Here is a 17,705-nt window from a genome sequence, read left to right on the forward strand (position 1 = left end):
AGCTTCACAGGTGTGAATAAGAATAAATAGTATTTTATTATTCAATAAAAGTTTAGTACAACATGAGAACATGACGATAGTTATTTGGTAGGTGAACTACAACCACAGACGTTTAGACAACATGATACTATGTTGGAAAATGTGCTTAAATGCTGTGCAATCATGTGTAAAGCTTAATCACATGACAATGACAAACATAACTGTACATTATCTATGAGCAGGATCCACATTGGTAAAAGGTGAGGTAAACCATTGATGCAAAATTAGATGTGGTTTCAAAAGCACTTGGTGTAAAAACAAAAGACGCAAACCAAAACCCTCCGAGAATAGAACATACTGTATAAAAGGTGTATGCCTTTTGCATATGGAAAAAAAGAAATATACCCCTCTTCCAACATCACAATCCCTATCTTAAAAGGAATGTTTTATAATTAAGACTTGATTTATTTTTACAGTATGTACCTAATTCTAGTAACAATAGTTTATACTCTGATTTGAGAACTGACCCAGTGCATGCATTCCTGAATAGAATAAAACAAGAACTCTTTCCCAAGTAATGTAACTATTGCGCTATACCCATCATATTAAACCTTTGGCAGTGCCAGACAAGTTCAGCAGGTTTCGGAAACTGAGGAGCCAGACAATGTGCGATTTAGCACCATACCGGACATGCTACAGTCTCTAACATTTACCTCAAGAACAGTTTAGAATGCAGCTATCCCAGCCTCGACGTGGTACGATAGCTACTGTACACAGCTAACTGCTGAAAAGAGAGGCATTATCTGTATATAAAAACAAAAAAGGTGCAGAGTAGTTACACTTTATCTTGGGATATTCCTGATTAGATATTAGGACAACTCTGATACACAATATTATTATATTCTTTTTAGGGCATCATCAGTATATGGACACAACAAGAGGTCCTGTTAAAAGTTTAATTAAATTAGCACTTACCTTTCTTAACTCAATCCTGCTGGTGTGAACCTTTAACAACCCTGAATCTGCCTCTAAATTGGACCAACCACCAAAAGGTTTGTACTACAACAATTAGACAGAGCAAAGCAACGTTTTTGGGAGTCAAAAAGCCATGTTACATCGTATATGTACAGTTTTGTTTTTACACTTGCAGACCTATTAGAAAGGACTCACACCAAATCCCCTCCACTCAACAAACATGTTCACACAACAGCACACCACACACGCACCTTCCTGTATTCCTTACAGTCTTGATCATTTTGAGCATGTCATTTACATGTATGGCTGGAGAACGGAATATCCCAAGTTAAAGCACACAATACTATGAACAGGAACTCATGTACAGTACATATGCAGTTGAAACAAACAATATAACTATTTTTAAAAGGTGAATTCCTTTTAAAAAGGTAGATTTGCCATACTGCAAATACCTGATATACAACATCTCCCGCTTATATTTCCTGTTAAGGCAAGTATGCTTTAGATTCAGGGAGTGTATAAAGCATCGAACAGTGTTAGGACGAGCTAATTGCATATATTTAATATGCGACTGTCTCCTGTTCCTTAAACACATGACTGTATAATTCTGGACTATTTGAGTGCTTGACGGTCAAATATAGCATCAGAGATAGTGCAAACATTTCAATCAAATAGGTTCCATGAACAAACCCAACAAGGATTTCTGTGGTTATCTATATAGAGCTGACATTGAGAGTATTGAGGTTAGAACTGGGGTTTCGTATCAATAAAAAGGAATAATACCTCTTTACCGTAAGCACAAATACAGCATCCACTCAGGCTGCATCACTACGATCAAAAACCAAAGAATAAGATCACCCATGTCCATAAATATGTTTGTCAATGGATATATGCTACTCAGGGAACAGATATAGATACTTACAATACATACAATACTTACTGTACATATCAAACAGTATACCTATCTTACTGAACTAATGTTGTAATTCATTCTTGAATGGTATGTTTCCTACATTGGGAAGGATTACACTTGACAATATCCATTTTACTATTCAGTATCCTGTTTGTTTTCTTAGTAGGGTAATATCAAACATTAAGCTGCCCTTCTGAAATATATATACGAATTTGGTCAGACTTTTCTACTAGTTTTAACAGAGCTATAACTATGCCTATATCACAAAAGCCAATAGGTGCAGTGCACATAATGGGATTGCATACTTTACATGTAAATTAAGAACTCGTCTCTCAACATATGCTTGAAATAATCTGCTTCGACTAACTCAGATCAAACTGACAGGCTAGCATGCGAATGTATTGGGGAAACCAATTCAAAGGACTTTGAATGACATTGTCATATTAAGTTATGGGACTTATTAACACAAGACTCTGTAAACATTGGTCATATGTACTACAGGGGAATTGGGGTTCTTAGCATACCGGTGGGCCCCTTGTGCAAGCATATGCTACTGCTACTGTACTGTAAATCACATACAACAAAAAAAAGAACTGCTAGAGGCTACAAGGGAAGCGCTAGATCTGGATGATCCGGGTCTGGCACTGTGTAAACATTGCCTTCAGCTCATTTTCTTGGGTCTCATTGACAGCCTCCGGCTCAGGGCTCTTCTGGACCTTTGCCACGGCAAAGTTGATGCCTTGGGTTAGTCCAGCCTGGGTAAGGCTGGCCACCTGCACCATGGAGCTCTTGATCTTGGCAAAGGGGGACACCACCCGACTGCCATTGCTGTCAGCAGGCGAAGGGCCCAAGCTGCCTTCCAGATGTGAGCCCAGGCTCCTCTGGGAGCCACCCGAGGCAGCAGAGTTGGGCTTCTGGACAGTCAGGTGGTTGTGGCCAGAAGCAGGGGGCTGCACGTCAAGTTGGGACGGCCTGGGAAGCTGGGGCTCCTGCTGCTGGTTGTGGCCTGGCTGCCCCTGTGGGGCCCCAGGGGCCTTACTGTGTGGAGGCACCAGTGGGTTCTGTGTAGGTGCCACGACTACATGCTCCTCTCCAAATACCTCGACAGGCTTGGTCTGAGCATCCTGTACAAACTGGTGGCAGTAGGCATCGATTGGGGTCCCAAAGTCAATGAGAATAGCCTCCTCAGCTTCTGAAGCAGCTCCGGGGGACTGGTCGTCAGGACTAGTTTTAGCCTCCTGCTTACTGTCACAACCTGTGACCCTGATAACGGAGGGGACATTGAGCTCCACACTGCCAATGGACTGGGAACGGCTGCCTAAGCGTGGGGCTGATGCTACAATGCCACAGCTGGGCAACACATAGTCCACATTCTCCAAGGAGCCGAGGGGCGGCGGATGCTCCGGGTCCGAGTTATAAGAGTCGGAGTCTGAGGAGATCTCAGAGTGGTCGTCACACATGTTCTTGAGCGCTCCAGTACCAGGGTTGCTGTCCGACGTCTCCAGACTACTGTCGGACTTCCAAAGGTTCACATGCATAGTAGGCTTCAAGAAGTTGACCTTGACATCAGGCTTGGAGAATGTGCCCAGCCTGCCGAGGGCCCTGGTCTGCTTCACCTTCTGGTTGAGGGAGGAGAACTTGTTGAGCAGGAAGCTTTTGCCCTGAGCTAGACCAGAGCTGCCCAGGACTTGGTCGGTAGTTTTTGTCTGCATACCCATGATGTCCTCATGAGGTTTACTGTGCCGCCTGAAACAAATCAAGTTACAGTCTTAAGCTAGCATCATAGACCCAACTTGTGAAAATGATTAAATCAGCCAATGGAGATCAATTTACAGTGTACTGTAGGTATGACGTGATTATATAAGAGGTTACAAATCACCTCTCCAGTTTCTTTTCAACCACCTGCAGGTCAAGTCCAATTGCTTCTTTAGTTATACGAAGCATCTCAGCTATGCACTGCAATGTGTCTGAAAGAGTACCAAAAGGAAAGCGACAATGAGTCAAAACTGAATCTTTATCATGCATGTTACTCATCGTAGTCCGGTGTCTAAAATCATCTCCACTTTACCTTTCCCGTCGTCTTCAGGGTTCCGTGTGACTGCCCTCAGTGTGTGGAAGTACCCGCTTGTCTCTTCATTCCTGTAGTGCAGGCGCATACAGCAGAACTTCGGCTTCCCAAACAGAGTGGGCTCTGGGCCTGCAAGAAAATACGGGAGGCAAAGTTGTAATGGCTATATCGATAGTCCGAAAAAGAAAACCATAACAAAAAATGGAGTGACGTGGTCTGATTGTCCTGGTCTCCAGAACACTGGAGCCTAGGCTCCTCTCTGAGAACCAATTTCTAGGTATCATGGCACCATCTTTACCTATTTCAATCTTTTCCAATCCTTCTAAGTTGAGGCGCTGGTACTGGTTCACTTTGTCTGCTTCATCATCATAGCTGTAATGAAGCAAATTAACACAAATCTAAGTCACTAAGAAAGACAACAATGGTTGACAAAAGTACATTTATGAATATATTTAACTTACTAAGCGACATAATAAGCATTGTTGGATAGCAGAAGAAGAACATCCTGATCTTTGTTGGTGGCATCGATGAGACTGAAAACCAGAGGAACAGATTATGGTAAATATTCCCACATAAATGGTACAGATGAAGTCAACACTTTGAATACAGATTCTACATCGTCGCTTACAGATTCGGTGGGGGTGAGCTATCATGTTGCTGACGGACAGCTACACTGACCTCATGTCGCAGTCGACGAGGGCCCAGCCCCCATGGAACTTCTCGTCGTCAGGCAGCAGCAGCTGCATGTAGGTCTGCAGCAGGAGGCTGACCTGCTCCTGAGCTCCCCTCTGGTTCTCCTTCTCCTTCTCCTCGTGCTCCTTCTCCTTGCTGAAGATGGAGTACAGGTCCTCGGTTACTGGTAACCCCATCATCAGATCTGCAGGCAGAGAAGCACAAGACAGGTTGATGAGAAGATGTTTTGTTGAGGAGGGTTAATCGAGTTGTTACACAGTGGGAGTTGTATGTATATTTGCCCTTACCAATGACTGCTTGTCTGTATGCATCCCTGAAGCGGTTTAGATAGTAGCGGTTAGCCGAGTTCACCCCATCTTTCATCACACCAGCTAGCTTTCTCTCTCCCGTCCTGGTAAAGTCCCCCTTTAGAGGATTATAGAAATGATGTTGATGAGCATCCTTGGAATTTTGGAAGTTACATTGACAATCCTTGGAAAAACAACTCTGACCCTGCTAAAATGGATCATTTCCAAGGTGTCAATAAAACATTCCCTTAATATCTTATCTGTACAGGTTCCACTATAATTGCATCAGATTACACCCTAATTCTGTTACCTTGAGGGCAGCAGTGCCGGCATACTGTCTGCTGATGGTGTCTCCGTTGTTGGCCCACATGACCTGGTAAATCCTGTAACACTTGAGGGGCAGGGGCTGCTCTGGAGGCATCACACCCAGTTTCTTGAGCTAATTGGACCAAGAGAGATAAACACAGGCACAGTGTCAAAGGCACAGAGTTGAATATTTCACTCAGAACATCCCTCAGGTCTCCATGTTAGATGTCCGATAGAATCTCACCTGTTGTTCCATCACTGCACGGGCAATTGACGCCTGGACCACATTGGTCCTGTCCAGGCAATCCATACAGTTGACCCTGAAGATGCCCTCTTGCTTGCAGATGACTCCTGCCTGGTCCACCCTAGGAGAGGAATAAGAACATTCAGTCAGATGAGGAGCTTCAGATCACCCAAATGGGGAATTATCATCTCATCTTTCTATGGAGTGATGTTTTTAATACACTTACCAGCCCCATCTCATGTCTATGATTAAATCAGAGATGGCATCTGTCAATGTTTGCACGTTTTCAAACTTCATACCTCGACTGAGTAGAAAAAAAACACATGAAAACTGCTCATTAAAGGAGTTACACAACATTCATAGTGAAATTCATACTTTATATTTAGAATTATAACTTCCTTTTTCAAGGCATCGTTACTGCGGTCCAGAGTTGTTTCAGTGTGAATGTGCTGGGGATTTCTTACCAGTGCTCATGGAAGTCAAAAGAGACGTATGTGAGGTTAGGGTTGTTGTATAGCAGAACTTGTTTGAGATATGCATCGCCAATTATCTTCTCACGTCCGCTTTGGTCCACTAAATTAACTATGACCTGCAAAGATCAAGAAATAAATACAGTTATCAAACTATCTTTACATCATTAGCAAGTGCAATTGCCAAATCAATGTCTTCAGACGCATCTCACCTGCTTCTGGTAAAGCCTGAGCTGTTCGTCAAAGTGAGCAGCAAAGTAAGGAATTGTCTCCTTCTCCCCTGAAAGGTCAGACAAACTTAATAAGCATCACTTGCAGACAAAATGACAAAGCAAAAACCATGTGTATAATCTCTGGAGTCATGTTTCATAGCGTAATGCTGAGGACAGTAAGGTGTAGAGGATCTAGTAGGTCATATTGACCTTTCTCCAGTCGAGGCCTGGGGTTATAGCGGTAGCCTGCTTGGCTCCAGAACACAGGCACAGATCCACGGCTCTGGACGAAGGACAGAGTGTGACTGTGCACATGGATCAGCTGCTCGGTCTCCACGAAATTGGCCACGTGACCGTCTGTGTCCACACCTCTCCGTTTGTAGCGCATCCCTGTGGGAGAAGTAACAGATGTTACTGTGGACCGTACAGAACAGGTTACACTTTTAATTTGAGTAAGCTAAAGAGAAAATAGAATAGATATATCTGTTATATAATGGATCAAACTCTTTCATCAGGGGAAACATGTTTTTTTCAACCAAATTAGATTCACTTCCAAGACCATGCTGACATGCTGTGTCCATGACTCTACCTGCGCGATGGCGACTACGTCGGGAGATGAGAGCGACAGTGAATCGAGGGTGAATGTCATCCACGCAGGTGAGCTCTTGAGGTGGGGTCTCCGGGCTGCTCCTCTCCTCGTCTGAACTGTCATTGTAGTTCACCACCAGCTCCTCCACCTGCACAAACCCCTGGATGATGGGCATCACCCAGAAGTCCACTTCTGGGACCTGCAACACCATAAATATTTCATAGAAATAAACTCTAAAAACTCTTTTAAAACTCTATTTTTAAAAACTAGAGTTGTTTCCCCCCCAATGACATTTTTCCTACAACACAAAGAATATGGGTAAATCAATAAAATAATGTAATTTGACATAGATTCGGGAGGACAAGTCTATCAATTTGTGGTCAGAAACTGGTCAATAATGCAATGTGAAAGCACAGTCATTTGTCTGTGATGGTTTTGTGTCCCAGGGCATTTTCAAATGTTCAGATAGACATTTCTAGATTGGCAGGAGCTCTAACTGCCCCCGTAACTCATCATGACCATCTGCAATCACATGCCTGACTGTTTTCACACATTTCTGTTTACAAACCAAGCAAAATCACTTGTCCATACTGGCAACTCAGAAACAAATGTTACTATACAACGCATCAATACCATGAAAATGTTTGTGAAAATGCAATTACCTGGAGGTCGATAAGCTCCTGGATCATGTGTTTGTTCCAGAAAAATCGGTCATCCACCTAGCAGAAGAGAATAAATAGAATCAGCTACAGACATGTTTGATGAGTCATTGGGGCGGGGTTTTATTTTGTGCTACTTCTCTTTTCAGCAGTCCCTGACCTGTTTCCATAATGGCAGGTTGGATTTGTCTGAGTCTCCCTGTCGCTGTACAGTGTTTGTAAGGTCATAGGTCCTGCTGTAGTAAAAGGAGTCGGAGTCCATGAAGACCTTGTAGAGCTCATCCAGGAGCCGCCTCTCCAGACGCTCCTTCTCCTTGTTCTCCTTCACCTGTAAGGCAGGGGAATACTGGGTGGGAAAGGGTGGGCAAAAATTTGGCATGGATGGGCAATGTTCAAAAAGAAAAGCTGGTAATTTCGAAAAGCAACATACACGGGAAAAGCAAAAAAGGTAGACTGAACATATTTTACCAAACAAAAGATGTAATACATATATTATATATAATATTGGAAACTACAATTACCTTCTTCTTAATGGGCTGACCAACATTGGACTTGATTTGACTCAGAGTTTTCATCAGGAATTTGGACTCATCTGGAGACTGGGCAAGTTTTTCTGGCTTGTCGATTCCAAAGTGATGTTTCTTGCAAAGCTAAAAGACAAGTTTGCATTTTCCAAGAAAATGTCAGAAAGTTATTATGTTGCCTCATGGGAAATAAAGGTAATCTGTAACTAATATCCAAGTTTGACATTTGTTTTATTATAAATATATTCCTCTATATAGTGTGAACTATAATAAACGTATGGAGAATCCCAGGAGGGACATTCCTGTGAATTCACAATGCATAAGCTCATCTATGAATACTACATGAATTGGATTAATTTATTGCTACACGCAACATAAATACAGTAAAAAAATTAGTACATTTATACATATTTTACTAACTACCACATCGGCTACTGGACACCTATCCAAGACTGCGATATCCTTTAATGTTGTGAGTAGAACGTGTAGGTTCTATAACATACCCGAAAATGACTAGGCTACACTACACATCTTTTCTCTGGAATAGCATTACTTACTTGAAAATCACTTCTTAATCCATGAAGCTCACCTGTAAGACTGACATCTTAGTCATACTCTGATTCCTATCAGATCAAACATGGACTAGTCCCTGACAATTCTCCCAGATAAAGGGACTGAAGGAAATGGGAAACAATTCTGAAGCCAAATTCATTCACACCAGTGTCTATTATCAGAGACAATTCGCTGTAAATATAACTGACATGGTATACACGGGTTAGGACCAATCAAAACAGTACAAGCTGATCAATGTTTAAACTATGTATTCTACTCCATAAATCTCCCACACATAGTTGGAGATGTAATCACTTTGGCTCACCTCAAGTTCAAGATCCAGGGGCTCTTCCTCAGACAGAGGAATGACAGCTATCTTTATGATCTTGTAGACTTTGTGGTTTCCTGGCAACTGGCCAACCAGGGCTTTCTGGCGGATTAGTACCAGACCCAGAGGAAGATCTGACAACAGGATTTGGGAGAGAAATTAGTCATGGTCCCACACATGAAGTTCCATGCATTCCACGGGGTGACTTCACCAGCTGGTCACTTAGTTTCCGTTTGGCGAGTTGTGCACTCAAAACTTGGGTCAGTTACATTGTCTACCAAAAACAATTCATTTCAAAATTAACACTCTTTGTTAGAATAACATTTACAACAGGAAGCACATGAAACAATCACGAAAATTAACATTTAAAGATAAGTCTGCCTCCTTGCTTAAAAACTAGACTTTTACTGCTGTCTCCAGCTATAGTCCTACATTGATCTGAAAGTAGGCCTATATCACTCACTGGCACATCCATGTTTCAAATACAGTTAAGAGTATCTCACTTACCTGTGTGAAGCTGTATTTTTCCAATGATGCCCTCCACCAGGCCCAAGCAAACCGGGTTCCAGGCCAACAGCAGGTCTGTTGCTGAAATTAAGAAATAGAACCATCTTTCTAATTTAAGAACAATAATGGAATAACTTTTCTAATTACTATTCATGTTGGAAAAAAACCCGCTAATGACAAATGATTGATGGTTAATTGAGTAGTATTATAAATTGAGTCAACAGGATAGACTGGACTTTGACACCCTATCACTATCTGATGCTCACATGCTCAGTACCTTGCCTATGAAAATGTTGATTCATAATGTGTTTAAAGAAACAATGTCAGGGATGTGTGCCAACATGCAGGAGTGGGAAACTATGTGAGTGAGGGTGTAGAACATTTCTGTAGGCAACCTCAGACAATAGGCTAACTCTTCCTGTTCCATGGAACTAGAGAACTGAATGTACAAGACAGGTCTTGGCTTTGGAACCCTATCAGGGAGGGGGCTCAGGGTCTGGGAGTACATGGTCTGAGAAAATACCCCACATAACCCACTTTGTATATGTTACAGATACAGCTGGGGGCAACATAACGACATAGCTGCCTGTTGAATACGTGTATAATATAGTGGAAATTCCTCTAGTGCTACCTAGGCCCAGTGTGAGGGAGTAGTGGAAATCCTTTTCCAATTAAATAATGGAACAGTGGTGCAACCCAAACCTGTTCAGGCTGGCTGCACACCCATGTGACTCCAGCCCACAGCTAGCCAACAGGGTAACTCATTCATACAGTCCGAGAGCTCCATAGCCAACTGCTTTTGCTCACAACAAAAATACTAGCTTTACTAGTACAGTTGGCTGTGCCCAGAATTTCGTCAAGCTTAGTGCCTGGTACAGTCAGGAAAATGGGAAGGCCTTTCAAGCACTGATTTATCCTCTTTGTCAGCAGCACAAGAAAACATTTATCCTTACACGATCACCAGCAAGACATAGGTTGACTTGTTATTTGACGGTTATATGACTGCATCCTAGTTATTGTTTACAGGTAACTGATCTACTGAAACATATACAAATCAGCTAAACGAGCTAAGATGGGAAATCTACCCTCGGTCCTAACCTGTAACGTAACACTTCATGTTCTTACAAGTTATCAATTACACTGTTACAAGCTGCTCAGCAGCGGATGAATATGTTCGTGGATAATTTCGGCATTAGTGTATGCTCTTTGAAAACACAAAGAGAAAGGGGGTTTACTTCCAGTAAACGGGAACATCATTTCTCGATGGTCGCATGTTATCAACAGTATTTGAATACAGTTAGACGGCAGCAAGTTGTACTTACCCGGTCTGACATTCATGGTCCCATCTTTTCGGCTACACCACAGAGCATGATCACCACTTTGAAGAATGTAATGGTCTTTAGCCTGAAACAGCTCCATTATGTCATAGAACGGAAATTATTTGCTAAAGCAAACGTTAGCTAGCTAGCTAGTCCAACTCGCGTAGCAAGGAAATGTTTGAGGGATAGTCCAGGCTCCCCAGCGGCCAGGTGAGGTCTCAATACCAACAAGAAGCTAGAGCTAGCTGTCTAGTTTTTATGTTATTGTTATCCTGCCACTGGGTATCTACAACTATCTGGCTACGTTTGCTTTGGTTTTTTATATATCGGGTTTAGTATTCCATTCCAATGACATGTCGTTGTAAGTACACGACTTCAGTTCTTCAATGTGCGAAAATGCCAGTCGCTAGCTAACCATTTCCAAGTCGACCGACCGACTGTCAATTTCCTGCAGAAACAATCACACGTGATCACAGTCGTCATTCATGCTAATGTTCCACTTCCAGGCGATGCAAGCTCCTTTCTCACGCTGACTCCGACACACACTGGTACAGCCATCGAGACATATCCAGAATTCTGAACATTTGCATTATGCATATTTGCTGTTTCTCGCTAAACAGCCAGGACTGTCTGTCAGTATAGGTAAAATAATCAAATTTCTAGATAGGTTGTGTCATAAGAGGGGAAATTATGTGCAGTTAGTAAGCCATGTTATGTTGATGCACTTAACCCGTTAAGGAGTAGCGTCACACATATGTGATTCTGAACATTCCAACCGACTATTTTCCGATAGACAAAAACTATATGACAAACGCTATAGTATGGCTTCAAAATTTACAATTAGGAGGCTAACAAGTAACACTAGCAGGTAGTAGCATTGCTACGAGTATTATGCTAGGTTGCTAGGTAACGGAAGCTAACTAAAACTAGCTAGCTTCCGTTTTGGAAAAATAACTCACTCCCTAAATGAATGCAGTGCTTTATAATTCACTCGAAAGACAATGCCAAATAAATTTTATTTGCAACCAACGTAACTTCAACAATCTATAACACTGCAACAACCTGCAACTCACAAGCTGTGATATAACAAATATATTTCATTTTACATTCTCAAACCTTTTAAACTGTGACTCGTAATTAGCAGCAGGTGCTGGTATAATCTCACATTTTGTGAGATATACAGCTCACATCCATTTCTGTCATTATTGTAACCTTCATAACTCTCGATTTCAAAATACAACCATTGACTCTAGAAATAAACATATTACTATCATGGCTTGTTAAAAAAAAAAGTTAACTAAGCAATAATCATTCCAATAATAATGTTAATCATTTTAAACAGAGATACTTTGAATTTGTTTTAAATATTATTGGAATAGTTATTTACTTTTAAGAATGGCAAAATAAGTCCCAACACCTTAAAGCTGTAACTGATTAGCAATTACAAATTTGTTAGGAATTGAAACAGGCAATTTAAAAGAATGGAGTGGAAATTAAACATTTTTGGCACTTGCCATCTGAGGCATAATGGCTTTCCCTGTTTGTCCTACCTCTTAGTATTAAAGTATTTGAGGTAAATACTGCAAGTACAGCAATCAATTTAAAATAAGAGGGCAATATTTTACATCATGTATAAGCCCTTTCTTGAACAGATTACAGACCAGTATCTTTCTCAAATAATATGTTAAAAAGCTTTACACATCACATGGTTGAAAGGCAACTACATAATACACATACAAAATATCAACTGTTATTTTCACTTCATCAATCAAGGCCTCTTGTTTAATGTTCTTTCTGGGTGACCTCTGTCTCTAACAACTTGAAGACAAAGATCATGTAGCAAGGACATCGGTGCACAGCACAAAAATGGTAGCAACACTGGCTTAACATCACTTAATACATGATTTCACTCAGTTACCATCACATAAGGGGTGAATGCCAGAAAATACAAATACTGTTAATTAACATGCAAAATTCAGTGATATCTGCAGTAAAATTGTTGACTGTGGGGTTGTTATGGTGTATTTCAGTGTGTCACTATGATACTCCCTGGCCATCCCTAGACATCTCCACATTGACTTGGCTGATCATGCTAGGCTCCCCTTTCTGCAGTGGGTTGTCACCCTCCATTGAAGACTCACTGGTTGGCACAGTTGGCCGCTCATCCAGTTGCTCAAGTTCGTCCAAGATGTTTTGGACCTTCCGGACTCCATCACGTCTAGCCTGCCGCACATCTAGCCGTCCCTCTGGGTCTACTGAGTCCAATGCTAAAAGCTCTTTGGTCAACATCTCCTCCAACAGTAAGTACTTCTTATCATTCTTCTTCCCTTCGAAACATCTCACATCTTGCTTCAGTTTTGCCACTCTCTCTACTATCTGCTGTACCTTAGCCAAACCTGGGTGCCTTGGAGCTTGAGCGTCTGCCTCATCTTCTGCTTTAGAACCAGGATCCTCTTGTACAGAGTCCTCGGGTTCGGATTTTGGAGGAATCTGCACTGTGATGTTTGATGTTTGCTGTGACTGCTGAGGTTGTGTTTGTTGGGGTTGTTCCTGCTGCTGAGGTTGGGACACCTGCTGTGGTTGCTGGGGCTGCTGTGGCAGTGGGTATTGTTGGGACTGTGGATTCTGTTGGGACTGTGGAGGCTGTTGGGACTGTGGAGGCTGTTGGGACTGTGGAGGCTGTTGGGACTGTGGAGGCTGTTGGGACTGTTGAGGCTGTTGGGACTGTTGGAACTGTGGAGGCTGTTGGAGCTGTGGAGGCTGTTGGAACTGTGGAGGCTGTTGGAACTGTGGAGGCTGTTGGAGCTGTGGAGGCTGTTGGAACTGTGGAGGCTGTTGGAACTGTGGAGGCTGTTGGGACTGTTGAGGCTGTTGGAACTGTGGATGCTGTTGGAATTGTGGAGGCTGTTGGAACTGTGGAGGCTGTTGGAACTGTGGAGGCTGTTGGAACTGTGGAGGCTGTTGAGGTTGCTGTGGCTTTGGTGCATCAGGCTCTCTCTGCACAGACTGTGAAAAAATAAGGTTCTCGGGTCTTGACATGTTGCTTTGCTCCTCCTGCTCCACTTTGTGAGGTGATTCCCTCTGTTGGACATGGTGTTGCATCTGGGGATCATAAGAGGAATGCATTTAAAATTACTGGTTCTCCACGTACGCATCTTTCACACTCTAAGGCAGAGAATACTTTGAGCTAGTTGGATTGATACAGCCATTATCTGTTCATACGCTTTTGAACTGGGTCAAAGTGGGGCCTCTGCTTCACTATTTCAGTAGGGCTTTCCATGCTCCAAGCTTCAATGTAGCCTCTAGGGGTCAGTTTTATATACTGTGATGGTGGATACATCCATATCCATAGTATTGGATGAACAGCTGTTTAGTGAATATGCTTGCATTGAGTTTGGTGACCAGATCAAGCATAGAAACTATTCCAATTATGTTGGAGATGTGTTATTAACCGTTTTGCACTCAAGGTTACAAGTAACAGTATATGCACTTTTGTAGTTGGAATCAGATATTATCAAGTCAATTTCTCTACCATCAAATCAAACAGTCCTTCAGTCGGGGACGAGCAAACTCAAGTGTCCACCTACACCATATACTTGTATTTAGCAGTTAGGTCATAGTTATAACAACCCATTAAATTAAATCAGGCCAAAGTATAGCAACCAGTATTATCATCATCAATTAACAGATATAATAATGAGATTAATTACCTGTGGCCTTTCTCCCATAAACTGTGCTATAATTGGAGACTGACTTCTCATGTGGGGAGGGAGATGGATTGGGGCAGCCTCACGGTGCTGGGAAACTATACTTGGAGAGGCCCGATCCCGTGGAGGGGGTGTAGACCCACGATGAGCGCTCCACTCCTCTGGCTGTAGGCGGTGGAAAGGTGTCTGGTGCTCAGAGAAAGGCAAGCGTTGGGAGTAGAGTGAGGAGTTGACTGGGGATTGTTGACCTACAGCTCCCTCGTGGATCACTGGGATGGGGATATAACCTGTCTGAAGGCTGGTGCTGCTGGGCCTCGAAGACTGGTGGAAGGGGGCATTATGAATCTGTGGGGGGGGGAAAGGCATATTGCTACAGAGGAATTGCAGCTACAGTTTTAGAAATAGGCTAAATTATGGGTTGAAGCACTTAATTCCAAATATGAATACTCCCATTTTCTTCTCTGAAATCTCACCTCAGGTCCTTGTGAAACAGGAGAACATGATTTGCAGGGCTCTGGGGGGCAGCTCTCTGAAGGGCCCAACAATGGAGATCTAGGTCGGCAGTGAAGTGTAGGAGTAGGGGAAGGTGTCTGTCCTTCTGCCCGAACATTCTGTAAAGAGGCTGGTTGGATGTAGGAATAACATGATGGCTGATGTTGCTGTCGGAGATCTACACCCTCATGGAAGATAGGGATGGGTATATAACCCTGGCGGAGTGTGGGGTGCTTCATCTCCCTTAAATATGTCTTCTGTGTCTCCTGGGGGCTTGGCTCTTGAGGAACAGAGGGGCCATTCTGAGATAACTGGGTGACCTGAAAAATACATGGAAAAGAGCTGGTTAGGGAATTGATCATACAGGACGAAACAGTAGCCTAAGCAATGTTGTAAGGTCGTAATTCCCTGACAGGAGCTCTAAAATAATGAAAGGGAAGAACTGCTTTCACATCTGTCTAATGTTAAAACTAGGGAGCCGTTTCACATCCAAAGTACAGCAAAATTAAATGGTTCACAAAACGCTGAAGCAAATTGTTTCTGTCTATTCTGGCAGCCTGAAAGCATTAGTTAGATATGTGAAATATCCCTGAGAGATGTTAAAAACATCACCTCTCTGACCACTTGAGGGAGGAAACTAGTCAGTATACAATTAAAAAATAAAGCTGATTGACAGAATGACCTATAACCATTAAAATGCACTAGTATGCAAGCTATGTCAATTTAAAATGGCCTAGATTAAGATGCCATAGTGGTTGTAATTTGTCACCATAACAACCTGTAGAACATTAGAGTGACAACTGTCATGCAGCAAATAAGTCATACCATATGTTGATGAGACATTTTGTTTTAGAATTCTAATTATTCAAATTCTAATTATTAACATAGTGTAAGGGACAGAACTATATTCAAATGTAGGAACCACTTTTTGTCTATTGTACCTGCTTCTCTATATTTATTGATCTAGTGTTACAGGTTGCTACAAAGTCAAAAGAAAGCTGGACAGCTCACTGGCACCCAAATCTCACCAAATTCAGTAAAGCCTACATCCAATATAGGCACTTGCAACACTAATATACCTATTAATTAGTTAACAGGTGATTTAATGTAACTGGAAAGACTGCACTTATACTGACTTCCTTTGTTGTCTTATGCTTTCACACAGTTTAAGTGTTGATTGTAAAAGTAACAGAGTAGCACAACTGGGATACGTGAAGTTCTGCTTAAGAAACCAGACAACATGAAAAAAAGCAGCATCGACAGCCAAAATCACCTATCCATATTCATTCTAGCGGAGTTTTCCAAAGAAATGTCTGAGAATACAGCATTAACGTATAGCCTAATCCATGTTAACCATATAAAGAAATATAGAGAATAGCCTAATATATAGAATTAGCCTGTAAATTAATTAATTAATTAATTAATTAATTAATTATTAGAACTCTCTAAGGTGTTTTTCATTCAAACTTTTTAAGCAAATATAACAACTTGAACGACCCTTTGCCCTCTACCATTTTAGCATGGACGCTTCACTGCCAGCATTGCACCAATTTTATCCCCGACAGCTGTCTTTCCAGCAGATTCTTTGTGACACCAAGTTTGGACAACAGCAACCGTGTTGATCTTTCTAAAGGTAGATGCCAACTGGCAGACTCACCTACCCCATAAGATTTAGCCAACGTTTTACAGTATTTCAAAGAAAATACTAAATCACACCAATATGACTCATATCTAACTCTGTAACTAATATCCTTTGCGCAATAGGCCAGCTGAGATACACCCGTGTGTGTGTGTGTGTCCGTCCCCCCCCCCCCCCCCCCGTCCCCCCCGCTCAAATCCCTTGTAAGGAAAAGTTTTAGCAACGAGGTATAAAGATGAGATGAACAAACATGGTTGGCGTGGCCTAAAGGCTTTAAATAAACCTTATGAATGTGTCCAAATCTCACAGGCATGGCAATACATGACTGCAGTGCGTCAACTACAATCCAGTAACGGTTAGATCATAACACAAGAATCTAACTGGCAAGCTATTAGTTAACCATTATTATAAAGTGGGGCGGGGGTGCTCGGAAAACATACCATTGCGTTGGCAGATCAACTGGCAATAGTTTGTTCAAATATAATAAAAATAAACCGTTTTCTATCAAATAGGCTACATTGTGAAGCTGCAAGTAAAGCAATAATGTTACCTACTTGGTCGCAGTGTAAGATATCATAACCAGCACTATCAGACCACTGCTGTCAAACACTGTCACAACATTAGCAGGTTTCACAGTCTTACATTCAACATTGATACTGTTAGATTACTTGAGTGAGGGGCTACTGTACCTTTTTGAGATCGTGTCTTGGGTCATTCCATGTTGTTTTGCGATTATTGTGATCCACAAAAAAAGGCCATCCTGTCTGTGGGTCAATTTTTATTTCCCATCCAAGCGGTAGAGGGTCGTCATTTGACATTGTTACCAGCGGTGAGTGTGTCTTCATGCTGTTCATTCTGTCCGCTCCTTAGTACTGTGCCATTTTATACAGAAGGGGACCCTTTAAAGATTCCTTGCGGTGACGTCTGAAAAGGGGCTGGAAGTTTCTCGAAATAGCACGATCAACGTTAGAAAAAGCTCTAAGTGACATGTGTATCACCCTATACATGGAAAGTTCCAGGTCCTTCTTGTAACATGTTACAATGTTTCAGAAAACAACTCTTTGAATTGCAACTAAACTACAATTTAATTAATGTGTTATTAATGTATTATTAGGCTATTTCGCAAATGTCCACGGTATTTTGTGTTGGTCCGTGGAAATATTGTATCGTTTATAAGACCTCTTCGAATATTCGGCTATGATATCCTGCACAATACCTACACGCTTTACCCGTTTCATAACT

At 42.0% G+C, this 17,705-nt stretch overlaps 2 protein-coding genes across 2 annotated transcripts; both read right to left on the bottom strand.

Annotated features, from left to right (window-relative positions):
• Positions 1-17: 17 nt before the first annotated feature.
• Positions 18-11,070, bottom strand: inpp5f (inositol polyphosphate-5-phosphatase F). The gene is made up of 20 exons (XM_062463975.1): positions 10,629-11,070; positions 9,307-9,387; positions 8,797-8,933; positions 7,917-8,045; positions 7,556-7,723; positions 7,399-7,455; positions 6,737-6,935; positions 6,358-6,537; positions 6,148-6,215; positions 5,930-6,054; positions 5,692-5,769; positions 5,466-5,586; positions 5,226-5,354; positions 4,916-5,033; positions 4,614-4,812; positions 4,397-4,468; positions 4,234-4,307; positions 3,936-4,064; positions 3,747-3,834; positions 18-3,613 (listed from the first exon to the last, which is right to left on the bottom strand). Exons 1-20 carry the CDS (start codon positions 10,723-10,725, stop codon positions 2,485-2,487), a joined length of 3,378 nt encoding a protein of 1,125 aa, XP_062319959.1. The 5' UTR covers positions 10,726-11,070; the 3' UTR covers positions 18-2,484.
• A 552-nt stretch (positions 11,071-11,622) lies between these two features.
• On the bottom strand, positions 11,623-17,346 carry bag3 (BCL2 associated athanogene 3). Its single transcript, XM_062463978.1, has 4 exons — positions 17,153-17,346; positions 14,806-15,144; positions 14,336-14,677; positions 11,623-13,727 (listed from the first exon to the last, which is right to left on the bottom strand). Exons 1-4 carry the CDS (start codon positions 17,315-17,317, stop codon positions 12,663-12,665), a joined length of 1,911 nt encoding a protein of 636 aa, XP_062319962.1. The 5' UTR covers positions 17,318-17,346; the 3' UTR covers positions 11,623-12,662.
• Between the last annotated feature and the right edge of the window lie 359 nt (positions 17,347-17,705).

This window comes from Osmerus eperlanus, chromosome 6 (genome assembly GCF_963692335.1).
Source record: "Osmerus eperlanus chromosome 6, fOsmEpe2.1, whole genome shotgun sequence".
Lineage (NCBI taxonomy): Eukaryota > Metazoa > Chordata > Actinopteri > Osmeriformes > Osmeridae > Osmerus > Osmerus eperlanus.

Bases quoted from the DNA above. Each gene is read 5' to 3' on its own strand.
- inpp5f (XM_062463975.1), bottom strand. From the start codon at position 10,725: ATGGAGCTGTTTCAGGCTAAAGACCATTACATTCTTCAAAGTGGTGAT. The intron at 4,065-4,233 runs GTAAAGATGGTG...ATTTTCTTGCAG, and splicing joins ATTGGAAAAGATTGAAATAG to GCCCAGAGCCCACTCTGTTT. The intron at 3,614-3,746 runs GTGATTTGTAAC...GATTTGTTTCAG, and splicing joins GTTGAAAAGAAACTGGAGAG to GCGGCACAGTAAACCTCATG.
- bag3 (XM_062463978.1), bottom strand. From the start codon at position 17,317: ATGAACAGCATGAAGACACACTCACCGCTGGTAACAATGTCAAATGAC. The intron at 15,145-17,152 runs GTACAGTAGCCC...TGTATTTTTCAG, and splicing joins CAAGACACGATCTCAAAAAG to GTCACCCAGTTATCTCAGAA. The intron at 13,728-14,335 runs GTAATTAATCTC...TATGATCCCCAG, and splicing joins TTATGGGAGAAAGGCCACAG to ATGCAACACCATGTCCAACA.